Source organism: Apteryx rowi, unplaced genomic scaffold (genome assembly GCF_003343035.1).
Source record: "Apteryx rowi isolate R43461 unplaced genomic scaffold, aptRow1 scaffold_2, whole genome shotgun sequence".
In the NCBI taxonomy this organism is placed as follows: domain Eukaryota; kingdom Metazoa; phylum Chordata; class Aves; order Apterygiformes; family Apterygidae; genus Apteryx; species Apteryx rowi.
The window spans coordinates 11158110-11172052 of NW_020448307.1; the positions used below are offsets into that span (position 1 = coordinate 11158110).

Here is a 13943-nt window from a genome sequence, read left to right on the forward strand (position 1 = left end):
AATTCTAAAAAAAAAAAAAAAAAAAAAAAACCAAAAAACACCCTGTTTCATTGTCAGCGTCTCTGATATTTGCAACATATATAAAATGTTTTCTTAACGTGGAGATGTCTTTAGGTTAGTGTTCCAGTTGATGCTGGATAAGAGCATAACATCTTCAGAGATCTTCAATGTAAGATTCAGAGAAGTTAACTAAGTTGGCTTTGATTTAATTTTTCTCCCAGTGACAGTGACCTTCACATGTTTGTTAACTCCCCTTGGTTTGTTAAACTCCTACTTGGGAAGTGGAAAGGGCTCCCTTAAGAGACCATCAAATACCAGTCCTTCACAGACTGACTGTGTCCCATCTGAATAGCCCAAGACATCCTTTGCCATGCACAGGCTAATCTAGACCCCTTTCAGATAACACATTTTCTCCAGCGAGAAGATCTGAACACGTCTCCTGGCCAAGAGCTGGGAAGAACAAGGGAATGAAATTCATTTTTCCCAGCAGGGAGCCCTACTCTAGTGAAAATTAGGGAGTTTAATCTAACCTCAGGTATCTTGGATCAGTCTAGGCCATCAGTACAGCATGTCTGGCTATTTTGTTTTTCCTCAAGTCACTGATTTAATGGTGCAAAAGTAATCAGAGACGCTACTCTCCCCTTTGCACGTTGCTAGGTCTATACCGGTTCCATGGTCTTGATGAGCCAGCAGTCTCATTGCTCTGAGAACATGCTCAATAGCGAGGGGTGATCRTCAGAATATCTTAATACAGAAGGGTCCAGGGGAGCATCAAGTCCAATTTGGCAGATTGTATCAGTAAATTTTGGTGTGGGAAAGAAAAATGCTACACAAATGTAACAGGGTCACCCTGGGATTCCTTGTACTGAAACATCATTTTACACAGAGGATATATATATATATATTTTATATATATATTTTTATATATATATTCACACACACACGCGCGCACACAAAAAAAGTCTTTGATAGGCTTTCTGTGTTCTAGTAAAAATAGTTGGCAGCTGCAATCTGTGAGACCAGAATTGGCTTTTGTGCTGCCTGCGATGCCCCTCTGCAAATTGTCTCTCAAAGGCAGACGCTTGTATTTATCTGGCAGGTCGAGCTAGTGCCTGCCTGAGACAGAAATAACCTCCCATTGGGACACACACAGAGCTCGTAGATTTTTTGCCTGGACCCTGCAGAAGAGGAAGATCCTTGAGGCAAGTTAGGTAGTTTGATTTTTGCAGAATTCAACGTTATCTGAAGTTGGAAGGGGAGAGAGAGAAAGAGAAAGAGCACATTAGTGGAGAGATGTTATTCTTGACCTTGTGTTTAAAGAAACTTCTTTTGGAAAACTGAAGTGCTAGAAACTGAACTGAGCAAGCAAGTGTATCAAGTGTGGATGAAGGGGAAAATCTGATGTAAATCTGGGTGAGCATATTACCTGCCTTTACTATGAGCCTCCCAAGACCTCTGTTTTTTATCTGCTAATTTACCCTTTGCATTTTCTTGGATGATAGCTTCCTGAGGCACCTCGGTGTCTGGATTAACTTTCCTCACACAGTGCCCAGCAGCATGCCATAAGTACCCCCACTGCTCGTGGGGAAGTGCGTACAGTTCACATCCACGCAACAACCATTCCCCTCTTCCACTGGCACTTCTGGCACTGGGATCCCATCTACGTTTAGACTTGCAGGCTCACAGCACTGACTGTGGAGAGAACTTTTACGAATGTTAGGAATAACTGCAATGCTGTAACAGGCCAGGCCATTGTCTGAATTTCCCCTTACAGAGCAGAATGCTAAAATGAATGCGTGGCAGCTCTTAGACACATGGCAGCTACAGGAAAGTGCTCTAATGTTACAGAGAACAGCACAGTAAGATAACCTGCAGAACAGAATATTATAGGGTGACTGACAGTATTTCCTCATATCCTGCAACTACAGTAAGAGTCTCCACTTCAGTTTTAGTATCCAAACATCTAATCTCCTCAAAGAGAAAGGTCAATATATGCATTTTAAAAGCAAATTAGTGTTAAAAACATTAAGGCAATTGCTTGCAGTAGTGAAATGCCCTGGATTTCAACTGTAGTCTGTCACCCTTTTTTTTTTTCTCCCTAATCTGTTTGGAATATTTTAAAATAAAAACCTGTAGCAATAAAGGGAATTGCAATAAAACTCCTACTTTATGTATCACACCTGATATAAAGATGGGAAATCATTAGGAAATCTTGGGACCCTGCTGCTGGGAGGCTCATATTCAACACAAGTTCCTTCTGCCAAGGCTCTCGCTGGGTTCCCCAGCGTGTTTCTTAGCCACATCCTTCAGTGTCTTCCATCGTTGTAGAAGGAGGAGGGGATAAGAACTGTGTGCACACGTATTTTTGAGACACCAGAAGAGATTTAACTCAAAATCTACTTTACTTTCGTTCTGTGATATAGTTTTTAGTTATTCTCTCTTCCCCTTTGGAAGTTTCCCCAGTGCAACGACCTATGTTTCCCTATGCTTCTTTCCAGAATGAAAACATCAGCTACAAAAGCTTTCAGATCAATACAGGTGAGTGAAGCTCTTATAGAAAAATGTATGATATAAGATTTAATTATGTTGGCAAAGTAAATCTGGTTTTAAAGTGACAAGGAAACAGAAAATTCAGGAGTACTGTGTATTTTGCAACTGCATAAATCTGCTTGAACAGCAGATGCTATTATCCAAGCACTTTAAAAATAACGAATCAGCCTTCTCCACAGAAAAAGTTGTGTTTGCATATGATATGTGCAATCACTGCTAGCAGAAACTAAGCTATGAAGGCCTGCTTCACCATTGTTCTTAAACCAGCGTTTCATATGGAGCTCCTAAGTGAATCAAAAGGTTATAAATCTGCAGGCGTGTGGCTTGGTTTGTTTTTGCCATAGGGCTTTGCCTACCTCTCCATCTTTGGATTCCAGCCTGAGCTCTGTCCTGCATGTGGCTTTCAAGCTGCCAGCCTCGGCGTTGATCTCAATGCCTTTCGGAGCCTCCATCACCAATGCGCGTGTAGGCGACTCGAGTCTGTAACAGAAAACGGAATTACAGATCTTGGTGGCTTGAATAGTCATGCTTAATTTTAGATTGTCTTCTTGCACAGTCTGAGTGCCCACTGCAAGGCACCTTAGGCACCTACTGAATTTCTGATCCAAGACTGTTTTAGTCAATGGAAAGAATTAATGTATAATGGATAAAACACTTCACTAGTCCAATCTAATAGCATTGCACAGCAACTTTGCTATGCTGTAAATGCTGGAACAAGATGCAAAGTGCAATAAGCTTCCCCTATAATCAACTGGCCCATATACAAGTTCAGATTTCTAACTAAGCAATACCAGCTAGGGATATTACCAAAGCAGTACACCTACAGACAGAAAGTGCAAGCAATTTTCATATGAGCAGGAACAAATTAGTCCTCATGACACCCTATAATGGTATAGAAAGGTTTAATGACATCTAAGAAAACTGATGAGTAGAAAGATTAAGATTCAGTGTTTGCTGGCCTCCAATCCTATGTTCACATCACACTACTGACACCCAGGCCCTCCAAAGCAGGGCTTTGACCTCTCCTAAGGGTGGATAAGCCATACAGATATCTGACAACCCGAATACAGCACTGGCTAACACAGCTGATCCTTTTAGTTCAGGCACAATCAAGGTTAATGCTTTAAGATCTCAATGTGCAAGGTTCAGTCTTTGTTGCTGATTATCCATTCACGAGTCTCATATTAGATTTGTCTCTTCTTCATTATAAAGTCTCAGAATGTGAATCTCAAGTTTTTTATAATAAAGTTCTCAGGATTGTCTTCCTAGTTGATTCACCACAATTTGTTTACTGTACCATTGCAGAATCTAGACTATGATCTCACCAGAAAGGACCGGGTAGGAGAACTTTAATGGAAAATCCTCTGCTTTGCAGGAATGGTTTGGGCAGACAGCAGTGAGCATATAGACAAAACTAAAGCACAAGGGCAGCACACGACTACCAAGCATGCTTGGGTGTCTTTTTGGATTTGCTTGTGTTACTGCAGTGGCACTTCAGCTGTTTCTCTGCTCTTTATATATATTTATTTGTGCAAGTAAGTGTATTCTTAAATAGACTCCTGCTGGTACTGAGACAACATTATGGGGGAACTGAGGGAATTCAGCTGTATTTATTGTAGCCAGCAGTTCAATAAAGCAGAGGCACAGTTCCTTCTATGTAGCACTTTTCAAGTTATGACTTTGCCTCTTGTTGGTGTCTTCATATCAGTGGTTTTCAAACACATTTCCCTCAAGACCCCAAACTCATCTGCAATTTGCTGGCTGACCCAACTAAATCTAATCCTTAGGGAGGAACTAAGGCATATGCAGTACAAGCAGTGAGCAGGGTCTTATGGTTAGCAGCATCTCCACAGTCTTTCTGAGCTGCTTTTTGATTGTTCTCCACAGGGAGGCACATCCTACGGACACCTTCTTCTGGTCCCTCAAATATTATCACCCTTTGGCTGCTTCCTGTATGAGGAACCTAAGGTTAAGACTGCTGCTACTCACTATTTTTTTTTTCCTGATTGAATTATAGATTGCATGAAGAAGAAGTCTGCTAAGAATGACTGACATTAAACAGTGCTACTTGGGGTATGATTCCCGCTGACCTTCCAGTCGCAATGACTGCCTTACCAACATCTGTTAGAATTTCCTTATGGTAAAAATAGTCACTGCGTGTGATCTTAGGGCTCTGACAAATGCACGCTGGWGGCTTTAATTACGGTGACTTGATGCACTGTCTGCCCTACCATGCCACAGGAGATTTCTGCCCAGGGACACAACACATTCTCATGCTTAGGGGTGCAGCTCACAAGCTGGACTAAGGATCCTCTGCTTGCACTAATCCCCCAAGGATCTGCACTGTAATGGCTGAGACACAGGCACACGTTCCCATCTACGATCTCTGCTTCAGAGGTAGGATCCTCTGGGGGGGAAAAAAAAAAACAAAAAAAACAGACAGCAGGAGCCAGTAATGTCTTCAGTCACTAGAGCTAAATTCACCAGAGGATGTGCCAGAACTCCAAGACAACTGAGCTAATCTGCAGATAAAATAATCCCTGAGAACTATGGCCAGGTGACTCTTCAGCTTTCCTACGTCTTAGTGAATCTTCCATTTCTTTGATGTCGTGGCTGTCTTAATACATTTGTTATCTGTTAATCTTGTAGCTCTTCTGCCCACTGAGAAATAAATCCTTTAAGTGCAAAACAGCATTCAGACACCACCATGCAAACGCACTTATCTGCAGCAGCACTCAATCCCTGTCCTTTAGAGGAGCAGCTTCCCACTCCCACAACAGGGCTTTAGAGGTGAGCATGGAGAATAAGGAAAACAGAGAATCTTTTCCTGAAGCAGGTGTATCAGAAGAGGACTTTCTACTTGTATACTTTCCCCTGTGCACACAGATCCCTGCAACATTAAAATGAGTTAAATTCATCCTATGAACAAGCTAACGAGTAGCTGGGAGTCTATTAGATAACATTTTCCCCAAAGTTTTAGTCTCTGTTCACACCTACAAAGTGACTGAGTTGTTCTCCCTCCTCCTCCCAGCTGAAACCTACAAGGAGGACAACAGCATCTTAAAAATGCTGATGAAAATCCATGTGGTTTTAGACACATCCTAATCCCTACAGAGATTTCTGTCTCATGGAGACACAAATGTCCATCTTGAGCATCTCCTAGAAGTCGCAAGTGTAACATGGGACAGCCACACATGCCCAGGGTTTTGCTGCCACCCTGTAATCAAGCATGCTCCCTGCAGCAGCACATGCCTTTTTTTTATGTTAGATGAGCTGAATCCCCCCTCTGTCATTCCATATCACTAGCTCAGACAGCTGCAATTTTGCTGACGTGCTGAATTAACCAAACACTATCCTTTTAATGTTAAAAATATCATTTTAAAGCCCAAAGTTTTTTTAGAACCTTAAAATTATGAAAATGACTGCAAGTGCCATAACAGCAAAGTGCAGCTTTTTCAGTGATGAGAAACTTGTGCTTAAAGCCTGTATGGTTTTGTAGTTATGTTCTGGGCTTGAAGCCTGATTCTTCTCTCTCTTACAGCTGTTTGATGTTGGTGTAACTCCATTTGTTCCTATGGGACTTTTGCGTAAGTGAGGACAAGAAAGGTCTTACTAAAATTTTCCTTGGCATTTGAGGAACATATGACTGCAAGAGATTTATTTTAATTTAATTATTTTTTGATTTCCTGAATGAATCCCTGAGACACCTGTCTAAAACCAGAAGCTGAGAAATCTATGCAAAGCCAGAGAAAGCAGTTGAGGAGTTTATGCTCTAGGGGGTTTGAGTAATGTTTACCAAATACTTTTTCATTTTAAGCAAGTGTTTAAGAGACACTCTGCTTTTAAACCTAATTCTGTCTTCCAGAGCAGAACCAATTTGGAGACTAATAATGAAAGAAAATGATTTAGCGATGAACAGATAATTTGTTCAAAATCAACATTTGTTTTCTAGTATGGTACTCTGGAGCTGTCAGTAGGATTCACATCTCCAAGCTAGGTGTAAGCCAGTATTTACAGCAGTGGGCTAGAAAGGTGGCTGCATGAATATAGATTGTTTCATTATTTGCTCCTGCTCTTGAATTTTCCATCCCAGCAATTGGCACATAAGCCCTTTTTATTGACCATGGGTGGTGCTTAATTTTGCTCCAGGATTTTGAGGACCTGATTCTGACCGCTCTTACAGAGCTGTGAAGGGAGGGCAATGTCACTGCTACCCATAGAGTTACACTGATTTTCAAATATTGTTGAAGAATTCAGGACCTAGATATGTTACTTCCTTCCACTGCCATAAAGTTGCTCCTGTCCCAGTAGCCTAGTAGGTGCCTGAAGAGATAGTCTTCTGGTCTGGGCAACACCCTGCAACATGGAAACCTTTGTTCAGTTCCCAGCTTTCTTACAGATCCCAGACTATCACATAAGCCAAAAATCTTAAAAGGAAAGAGACAAGCAGTGGGATTTTCAAAAGCACCAAAGTGCCCAGGATCCACTTAATAYGACAGGTGTTATGTATTTTTGAAAATCCCATTGAGTACCTAAATGCCATAACAAATTTGACCCTTAAACTCACTTCTTAGTTCTGCAACAGAGATAATAGCACTTCCCAACTCCACAAGGAGGAGGAAAAGATAAATATATTAGCGGTTGTGAAGCGGTTACGTTCTGTAATAACTGAGGCCAGGTAAGTACCATAGCCAACGATAGATGTCTGGCAGAGGAATAAGCAATCTTTCCAAAGCTGCAATATTAAGCTCTTATCCTCATCAAAAATACTGCTAGTCCTGTTCCTCCCACCGAACACCCTTTGCCCACACAGCAATGTGCATGATGATGTATGTGGATGAAGTCTTTCTCCAGTTCACCCATGCTTAATGGACAGTGTTAAATGTGCCTCTTAAGCCCCTTTTACTCAAATCTGCTACTGAAGCATCTCTTATTTTAAAGTAAGGTGATGGCATGTGTGCAGCTTCCAGTGAGTCCCCCTCCTGCTATCACTGGAAAGTCTGTGCAGCCAAGAATCAATCAGAGAGCAAAATTTGCAGTACCATCCCTGCTTTGTTTTGAAGACTTCAGCAGTAATTTAAAGGAGGTCAGCATACCAGTTTGTACTGTGGTTCCAGTGAAATTCATTCTCTTGGAAAGACCATTACTTACCCCAATTTCTAGCTTTCATTTCCTTCATCATAAACGGTCAATTAATCAGACCAGCAGCACAGATTATATTTCCTTCTTGTCCCTCTCCTCTCCTCACCCCCTCCAAAATAATAATAGCTTTCCTATTAGTATTATGAACAGCCTTCTGAATTTGGGGAGAAGAAAGGATGTTACAGACACTAAACTGGGGACTGCTGATGTGCTTTCAATAAAATGGACATTATTTCCTTAAAATAATAAAGTTCAACATCAATACTTCATGGTGAGGAAATACTGGCCTGGGTCTGGTGTTGACACCAGCAGCACTTGCAGCTCACTGACAACCAGCTGCAAGGGCCCACAGCAAGCGGAAGCGCTGCTCCCCAGGCAGCAGCTAGCATCAAAGACTGCAGGAGGGCTGCACGGCACAGGGGAGGGATGAGCCACCGCACGTGAAAGGGGTTAATGTGAGCTGGGAGCAAATCTTACAGGATACACATGGCAGCCTATTGCTGCCTTTTTTTTTTTTTTTTCCCTGCAAGGAATGGCCCAAACCTCAGACTTTTTTTGTCCCCAGCACGGGATTTTTCTGCATGGGGCACGAACTTTGCTTGCAGTAAGGAAATGGAAAGAGTAGTTTACTCTCAGGAGCTCAGGAGCATATGATGCAGCAGTGTGGTAACATGAGCTAATTTAATTTCGCTTAGAAACCTCTGGACTGAGAATAGAGCATGTATTACTGCAGCTGTAGCCCATTATTTCTAATGACTCTAATTATTTCTTATGGTATCCATCTGACCAACCATAAGATTTCACATTGAGCATAAAATTAGCCAGTGTTACCACTGTGCCTGTTTACATCTCATACAATTGGTAAATTATGCTAGCAAGTAAACGTAGAGCTCTATCAATTTGCCCATAATGAACCAGTATCTCAGGTTGAAATTTGTTTTCAGTTTTTAACTTCCTTGTTTCAATGAAATCAATGGGATCACCCATTCGCAGTGACTTATACTCGTGACACCATTATTTCTGCATTATCTTACATATATCTGTATTTTCTTATAGAAGGAAACACAGTACTTGTCTCCCCTTTAATTGGAACGTGATTAGCTTTTACTGGATTACAAAGAAGCCACTGCTTAATTTCCATTTCTAAAAGGCTTTCTTGCTTTTTTTTTTAAATTGCCTTATATCTACTTGTAGCGGAACAGAAAAAGTTTGGGAGGAGGAACAAGGGATTTGGTCTGGGATTCACCTGGTGAAAACCTCAACTGATGATAAGTTCAACCACAGTCTTGTAATCTCCCAAGCAGCAAAAGGCTCTGACCTGAGTCCTACCCTTCACCAGATTTCCTTCTTGTTCTTTTGTAGTGGAAGATACTGGCATTTTTAAATGATGTTTAGAATCACTGTGAACGAAAATATGGCAACTACAGTGAGCTTAATATAAAATAGGAAAACAGCAAAAAAGGAAGCTGACCTTAGTACACCACAGGGAAAGATTAACACCAAGAGGGAAAAATACACGTCTCTCTCTCATTCCTAATCAAGATAGCACAATTTTGACGTAATCTGACATTGTACATGGCACAGCACAAAAGCTGCAAGTACTCTGAAAGCTTACAGTAGATACCATGGCTAACAAGAAAATATGTATCATTGTTATTTATTGCCTAGCATTGACATAAATCTTGTTTTCAATTACATTTTAATGAAGTGCACCAATTACTGTTTGAATGGTGACATCTGATTACAGTCTCAATCAACAGAAATAAATCTTGCTTTTGAGAGGTTTCCAGGGCATTTTCTTCAAGAACATTAATTACGGAAGTAAACAAGGATATATTATTATCATTGCAGTCAATTGTAAATCCTGGCTACTGCTGTAAATACTCTTTAGTTTGAGAGTATGCATCACCATACAGTTTCCAGTGTTTATGTTGCAAATCTATTAAGTAACAATTTCTGTGCAGCCATATTCTGAAACACATTGTTATGGTCTGTGGTCTAAAGCCACATGTAACTCCTAATACGACCTCGAGGACAAYGAATGAAAATTCTTTCAGCTATCATCCATGAATCTTGGTTAACTCCAAAGAAAAATCCAGTTAAATTTGTTAGTAGACCTGACAGTGGCAGAGGTCTAATGATGTTTTTTTTGGATATCACAGTTTTCTAATTGAATCAGAAAGAAGTGTAGTTCAAATGGCGAAGGGTGCAACAGCTTTGCTTCTCTGTATCTAGACAAAACAGGCACTAAAGAGATTTTATATCAAGTTGAGTCAAGAGAAGGAGACCAGGAATTGAGAAAATAATATGAATTTACCCTTGCGCTTAAAATTGTGCACAAGCCTAAATATTTCCCTGGATAGGGAGCCTGGTGAATTTATTGTCTGAATATGTGTGAAACGATGTATCCAAATAATATATCAAATCAGCTGCTTGCAGAAATGAGCCCTTCCACRGCTTATTGTTGGTGCACTGGTTCCACGTCATCTAATCTTGCTGGCGTTATTGCTACATTCTTCCACTGATCCTTCTTGCCGCTTGGACTCTGCAAGTGTCCCTGCTGGATGGAAGAACGGATGGCAGAGTGTGTGTGTGCGTGCGTGTGTGTGTGTGCGTGTGCGTGTGTGTGCAGGTCTGTGCGTGTGTGCGTGTCCATCCCTGTGTGTTTGTTCCATTCTCCCCTTCCGCTGTGCTGCACCTATTCAGTTCTGACCATTTTCCCCTGCTTCAGTCCTGCTAATTCAATCTCACGCTAATGCCTTAAATCTCGTTTTACAATTTTCCTTTCCTCTTTTGCCTTTTTTTTTTTAATAGAGCTCTTACAGTTGCAATACAAAAGGAAGTGCTTAATCACAAGAAGCATTATAAATCTGCCACTGGCTTTGCTAACTCCAGCTTAAGACCAGAAGAACCAATTTATTTATTTTTCACCTAGCTTGAGCTGCAGGTACTGCAATTAGGGGACTTTTCCTAAACACAGTCTGTGCTAAAATAACACTCTTCTGACCATGTAATGGAAATATCTTAAACTACTTCAGAGACTAAGAGTCTGGGAGGAAGGGTAACTGAATAACAGTAGCAGCTTGAAACCATTACAGAACAGGTCAAAGCCAGCATTAGAAGGGTGCTCAGCTAAAACTGAACAAAGATTTGGGCAGGTCTACACACATGAGAAACCAGCTCACAGGAACCCTCCGCTGGCAGCACTAAGCAGGAGAGAATCACTTTGTCTTCTCAAAAAAAAGTCAGTCCTCGGCAAAAGGACAAGTTTGAGTAGGCATTTTCTCCAAACACACCGCAAATCCCGTTTTAGTATTCTGGTACACTTTCCATGTTTGTAATGTAGCAGCAGCTTATTCAGGGGCACTAAAAAGGAGTAAAACTAGAAAAGTATGGAAAAATCAAAATATAATTGTATATTCCTTGCTACTGTCTATCAGATTGCAGCATGGGAATAGCTGAATGAGATGTAATTACGCAAAGTTGTCCTAAATGTTTTAGGGTTTTTTTTGACGTTATAAGTAATCTCAGGAATGGTTTACAAGAAGCCAAACACAGTATTTAGAGGACAAAAAGAAAGATCAAACAGAAGATATCAAATTAATCTAGGGAGAAAAATGTTCTGTGTAATACTATTGAGATCTACTTTCATTATGAACTGGAGAAGTGGTGAAGGGTAGAGATTGTCAAAGAAAAAAGTATGAGATTAATGTTTAACGAAATGGAGGTATGGCTGAGAAAATTAAAATCATCTGGATAATTAAAAAATTCTGTTGCTTATAAATCACAGAAGGAAATTATCATAGAAATTGGGAGATAGTCTAAAGTGATGTGCAGTAAATACAGATGTGGTTTAAGGAGATGATCTGTTTAAGTGGCCAGGGAAGGGATTCAGAGATGCAGAATGAATTATTTTTATTTTAAGTCTATAGATGACTGCAGCTTCACTCTCTGCACCCGCTGGTTGGGAGCAGACTGGTCCTGCTCTGAACCCCTACTGTACCTCATGGCCCCGAGCAGAGAGCTGTCCGAAGGATTATTCCATCCTGTGGTGCTCACGTTTTCAGCCCTCACTGATAAGCTCTAACGTCCAGAGTCATTACAACGTCAAACAGTGGGAAAGCTTCATGCAACGAGGCCTGGCTGCGGCCAGAAGAGGCTGAATGTCCAGGGTCAGATCTTCTGCTGGTACAGCCCTGCGGAGACTGCTCCCCTTAGGAGCTCAATGCCAATTTGCCCAGTTGGCAGCGTGTTATCAGCTGGCAACATGGGGATGAGTAGCAACCTCACAGCAACCGCAGGAGGGACTGAGAGGATTCAGGTGTGAGAATGCAGCCCTATATATTAATATAATCTGTGCTAGTCACTAGCCATGCAAGACCTACGTGAAAGAACATGGAAATACAGTAGCAGTGTCTGCTTTGGCTGGCGCAAACGGAAGGGACAGATCCACTCTTCTGACATGTTCAGAACAGGGACAGTAAATGGCATTATCACACAATAGGGTCAATAGCAGCTCCTAAGTAAGCCATAGCACCGTTACTGATACCGCCATCTAGAAGTTAAGGGCCTGTAATTGTTTTTATTACAAAAAATCACACCACCAAGCATCTCTCATCACAAGTTAAACTTGTACTCTGGGTCCAAACCGGTCAAGTAACGGTCTCAAAGTGGAAATTCCTTTGTGTCTGGGCGTGCTGAGCAGAGGACTCGGCGCTACCAAATGACCGCTCCTTTGCTCCCACTGACCTTAGGTTCTCTGGGCTYGTAGTGTGGTAAAATAAGAGACTTGGTACTCACATGTGCCCCATCTACTACACAAACCACCTTCTTTCGCTCGTTTGCTATACCTTGCTATGCAACTTATTGCAATAAAATAAAACAAAYTGAAACAAAATAAAATCCTCCTCCTGTTGGGTGTATTAATGAGCATACTCATTTCACACATGGAGAAAAATAATTACTTTTTATGTTACCATAATTGCCTAAACCATAAATGCCTTTTTTTAGAAACAAAGGTTGGGTTGGTGTAAGTTTCTAATTACAGGTTGAAAGCTTCTAATTAAAAGGCATAAATTGGAAGAAACCTTTTCAACGGGAATTACAGAAGAGATTGCTAAGATTGGGTATTATCTTAATGTACTGTCACCAAGCCAGGAAGGAGACAAAGCAACAGAAACAAAGCATTCCAGCTCGTTAATGGTGCCACTGACACCCTTTGCTACATAATTTATAACAAACTGCTGTCATCAACAACGCAGCAGAGGTGAGCACACCACAATGGCTCCTGTAGATCCRGGGAGCCACCAAATTTCATAGTAATCCTGAGATATGAGAGTGGGGAGACAGACAGCTATATAATAATCTGGATGTAATAGCTGATGCTGAACTGCTTTTTTTCCCTATAGAAAATCGGTGAAATTCCCCCTGTGCTGAAGTGCCACAGAAGGGCATTGAGTTAAATAAGCCATATAAGGCTTATTATTCAGGCTGGGATGTTTCAAAGAGCCCTTAGGGAGCAAAGCATGAGTGGCTGGCAAAACACAGCCCAACGGGGGGAGCTAGAAAGCAGGGAGCGCAAAGGCATGCTAGCGCTGAGACGCCTTCCATAGCCTTGGAGACATTAACTAGATGTCAGCRCAGCTGGATCGCCCCGCAGTATTACCATAAGATGGGTTGGATTTCTGCTTACAAGCACAAGCCTGTTGCATTAGCTTTTAGAGCACACATTATGAAGTTTATACTGGCTTCCAGATGCTTGCAAGAGGAAAAATGCCACCCGAGCTGGCAGGACAATAGAAAACATAATGGGAAGATGGTACTTGAGTCAGCTTAAAGCTTGCTAGATTAACCCATAAAATATTTGTTACCACATTCAAACCAGCAAAGCGAGTTCAGCATGGCTCAGCAYGTTGTTTGACTGGTCTGGTCCTAAGAGCTCTAAAGCCAGAGTTTTGGTATTACTAGACAACAGCTCCAGTGCCATACCATGTATGAGCCACTGTCCAAGACAGCAAGCTCCAAGCACCTTCACTYGTGTGCTGCATGCAGATGCCAGAACGCTCCTGGGGCTTCCTCAGTCTGTGTGGATATTYAGACACCAGAAAAGTGATGCTGCCGTTCTCACCGCAAGTCCTTTCCTTCCTACTGAGAATCCTGGCCAGACCGCACAGATGGGATGTAAAGGGCACGTAGACCTGATACAGTGCCCATGGCGGGGGGTGACTTCCACTCGCTGCCCCTGCTTACAG

General features: G+C 41.6%; 1 protein-coding gene across 2 annotated transcripts in view; it reads right to left on the minus strand.

Moving 5' to 3' along the window:
• Nucleotides 1–1068: 1068 nt before the first annotated feature.
• Nucleotides 1069–13943, minus strand: part of SGCD (sarcoglycan delta) — a 140398-nt gene continuing 127523 nt past the window's right edge. For both annotated transcript variants that reach the window (XM_026063370.1, XM_026063371.1), the window contains 2 exons: nt 2907–3030; nt 1069–1242 (listed from right to left, as the gene is read on the minus strand). In XM_026063370.1, the coding sequence (XP_025919155.1) occupies nt 1069–1242; nt 2907–3030 (298 nt within the window). The remainder of the gene's footprint in view (nt 1243–2906; nt 3031–13943) is intronic.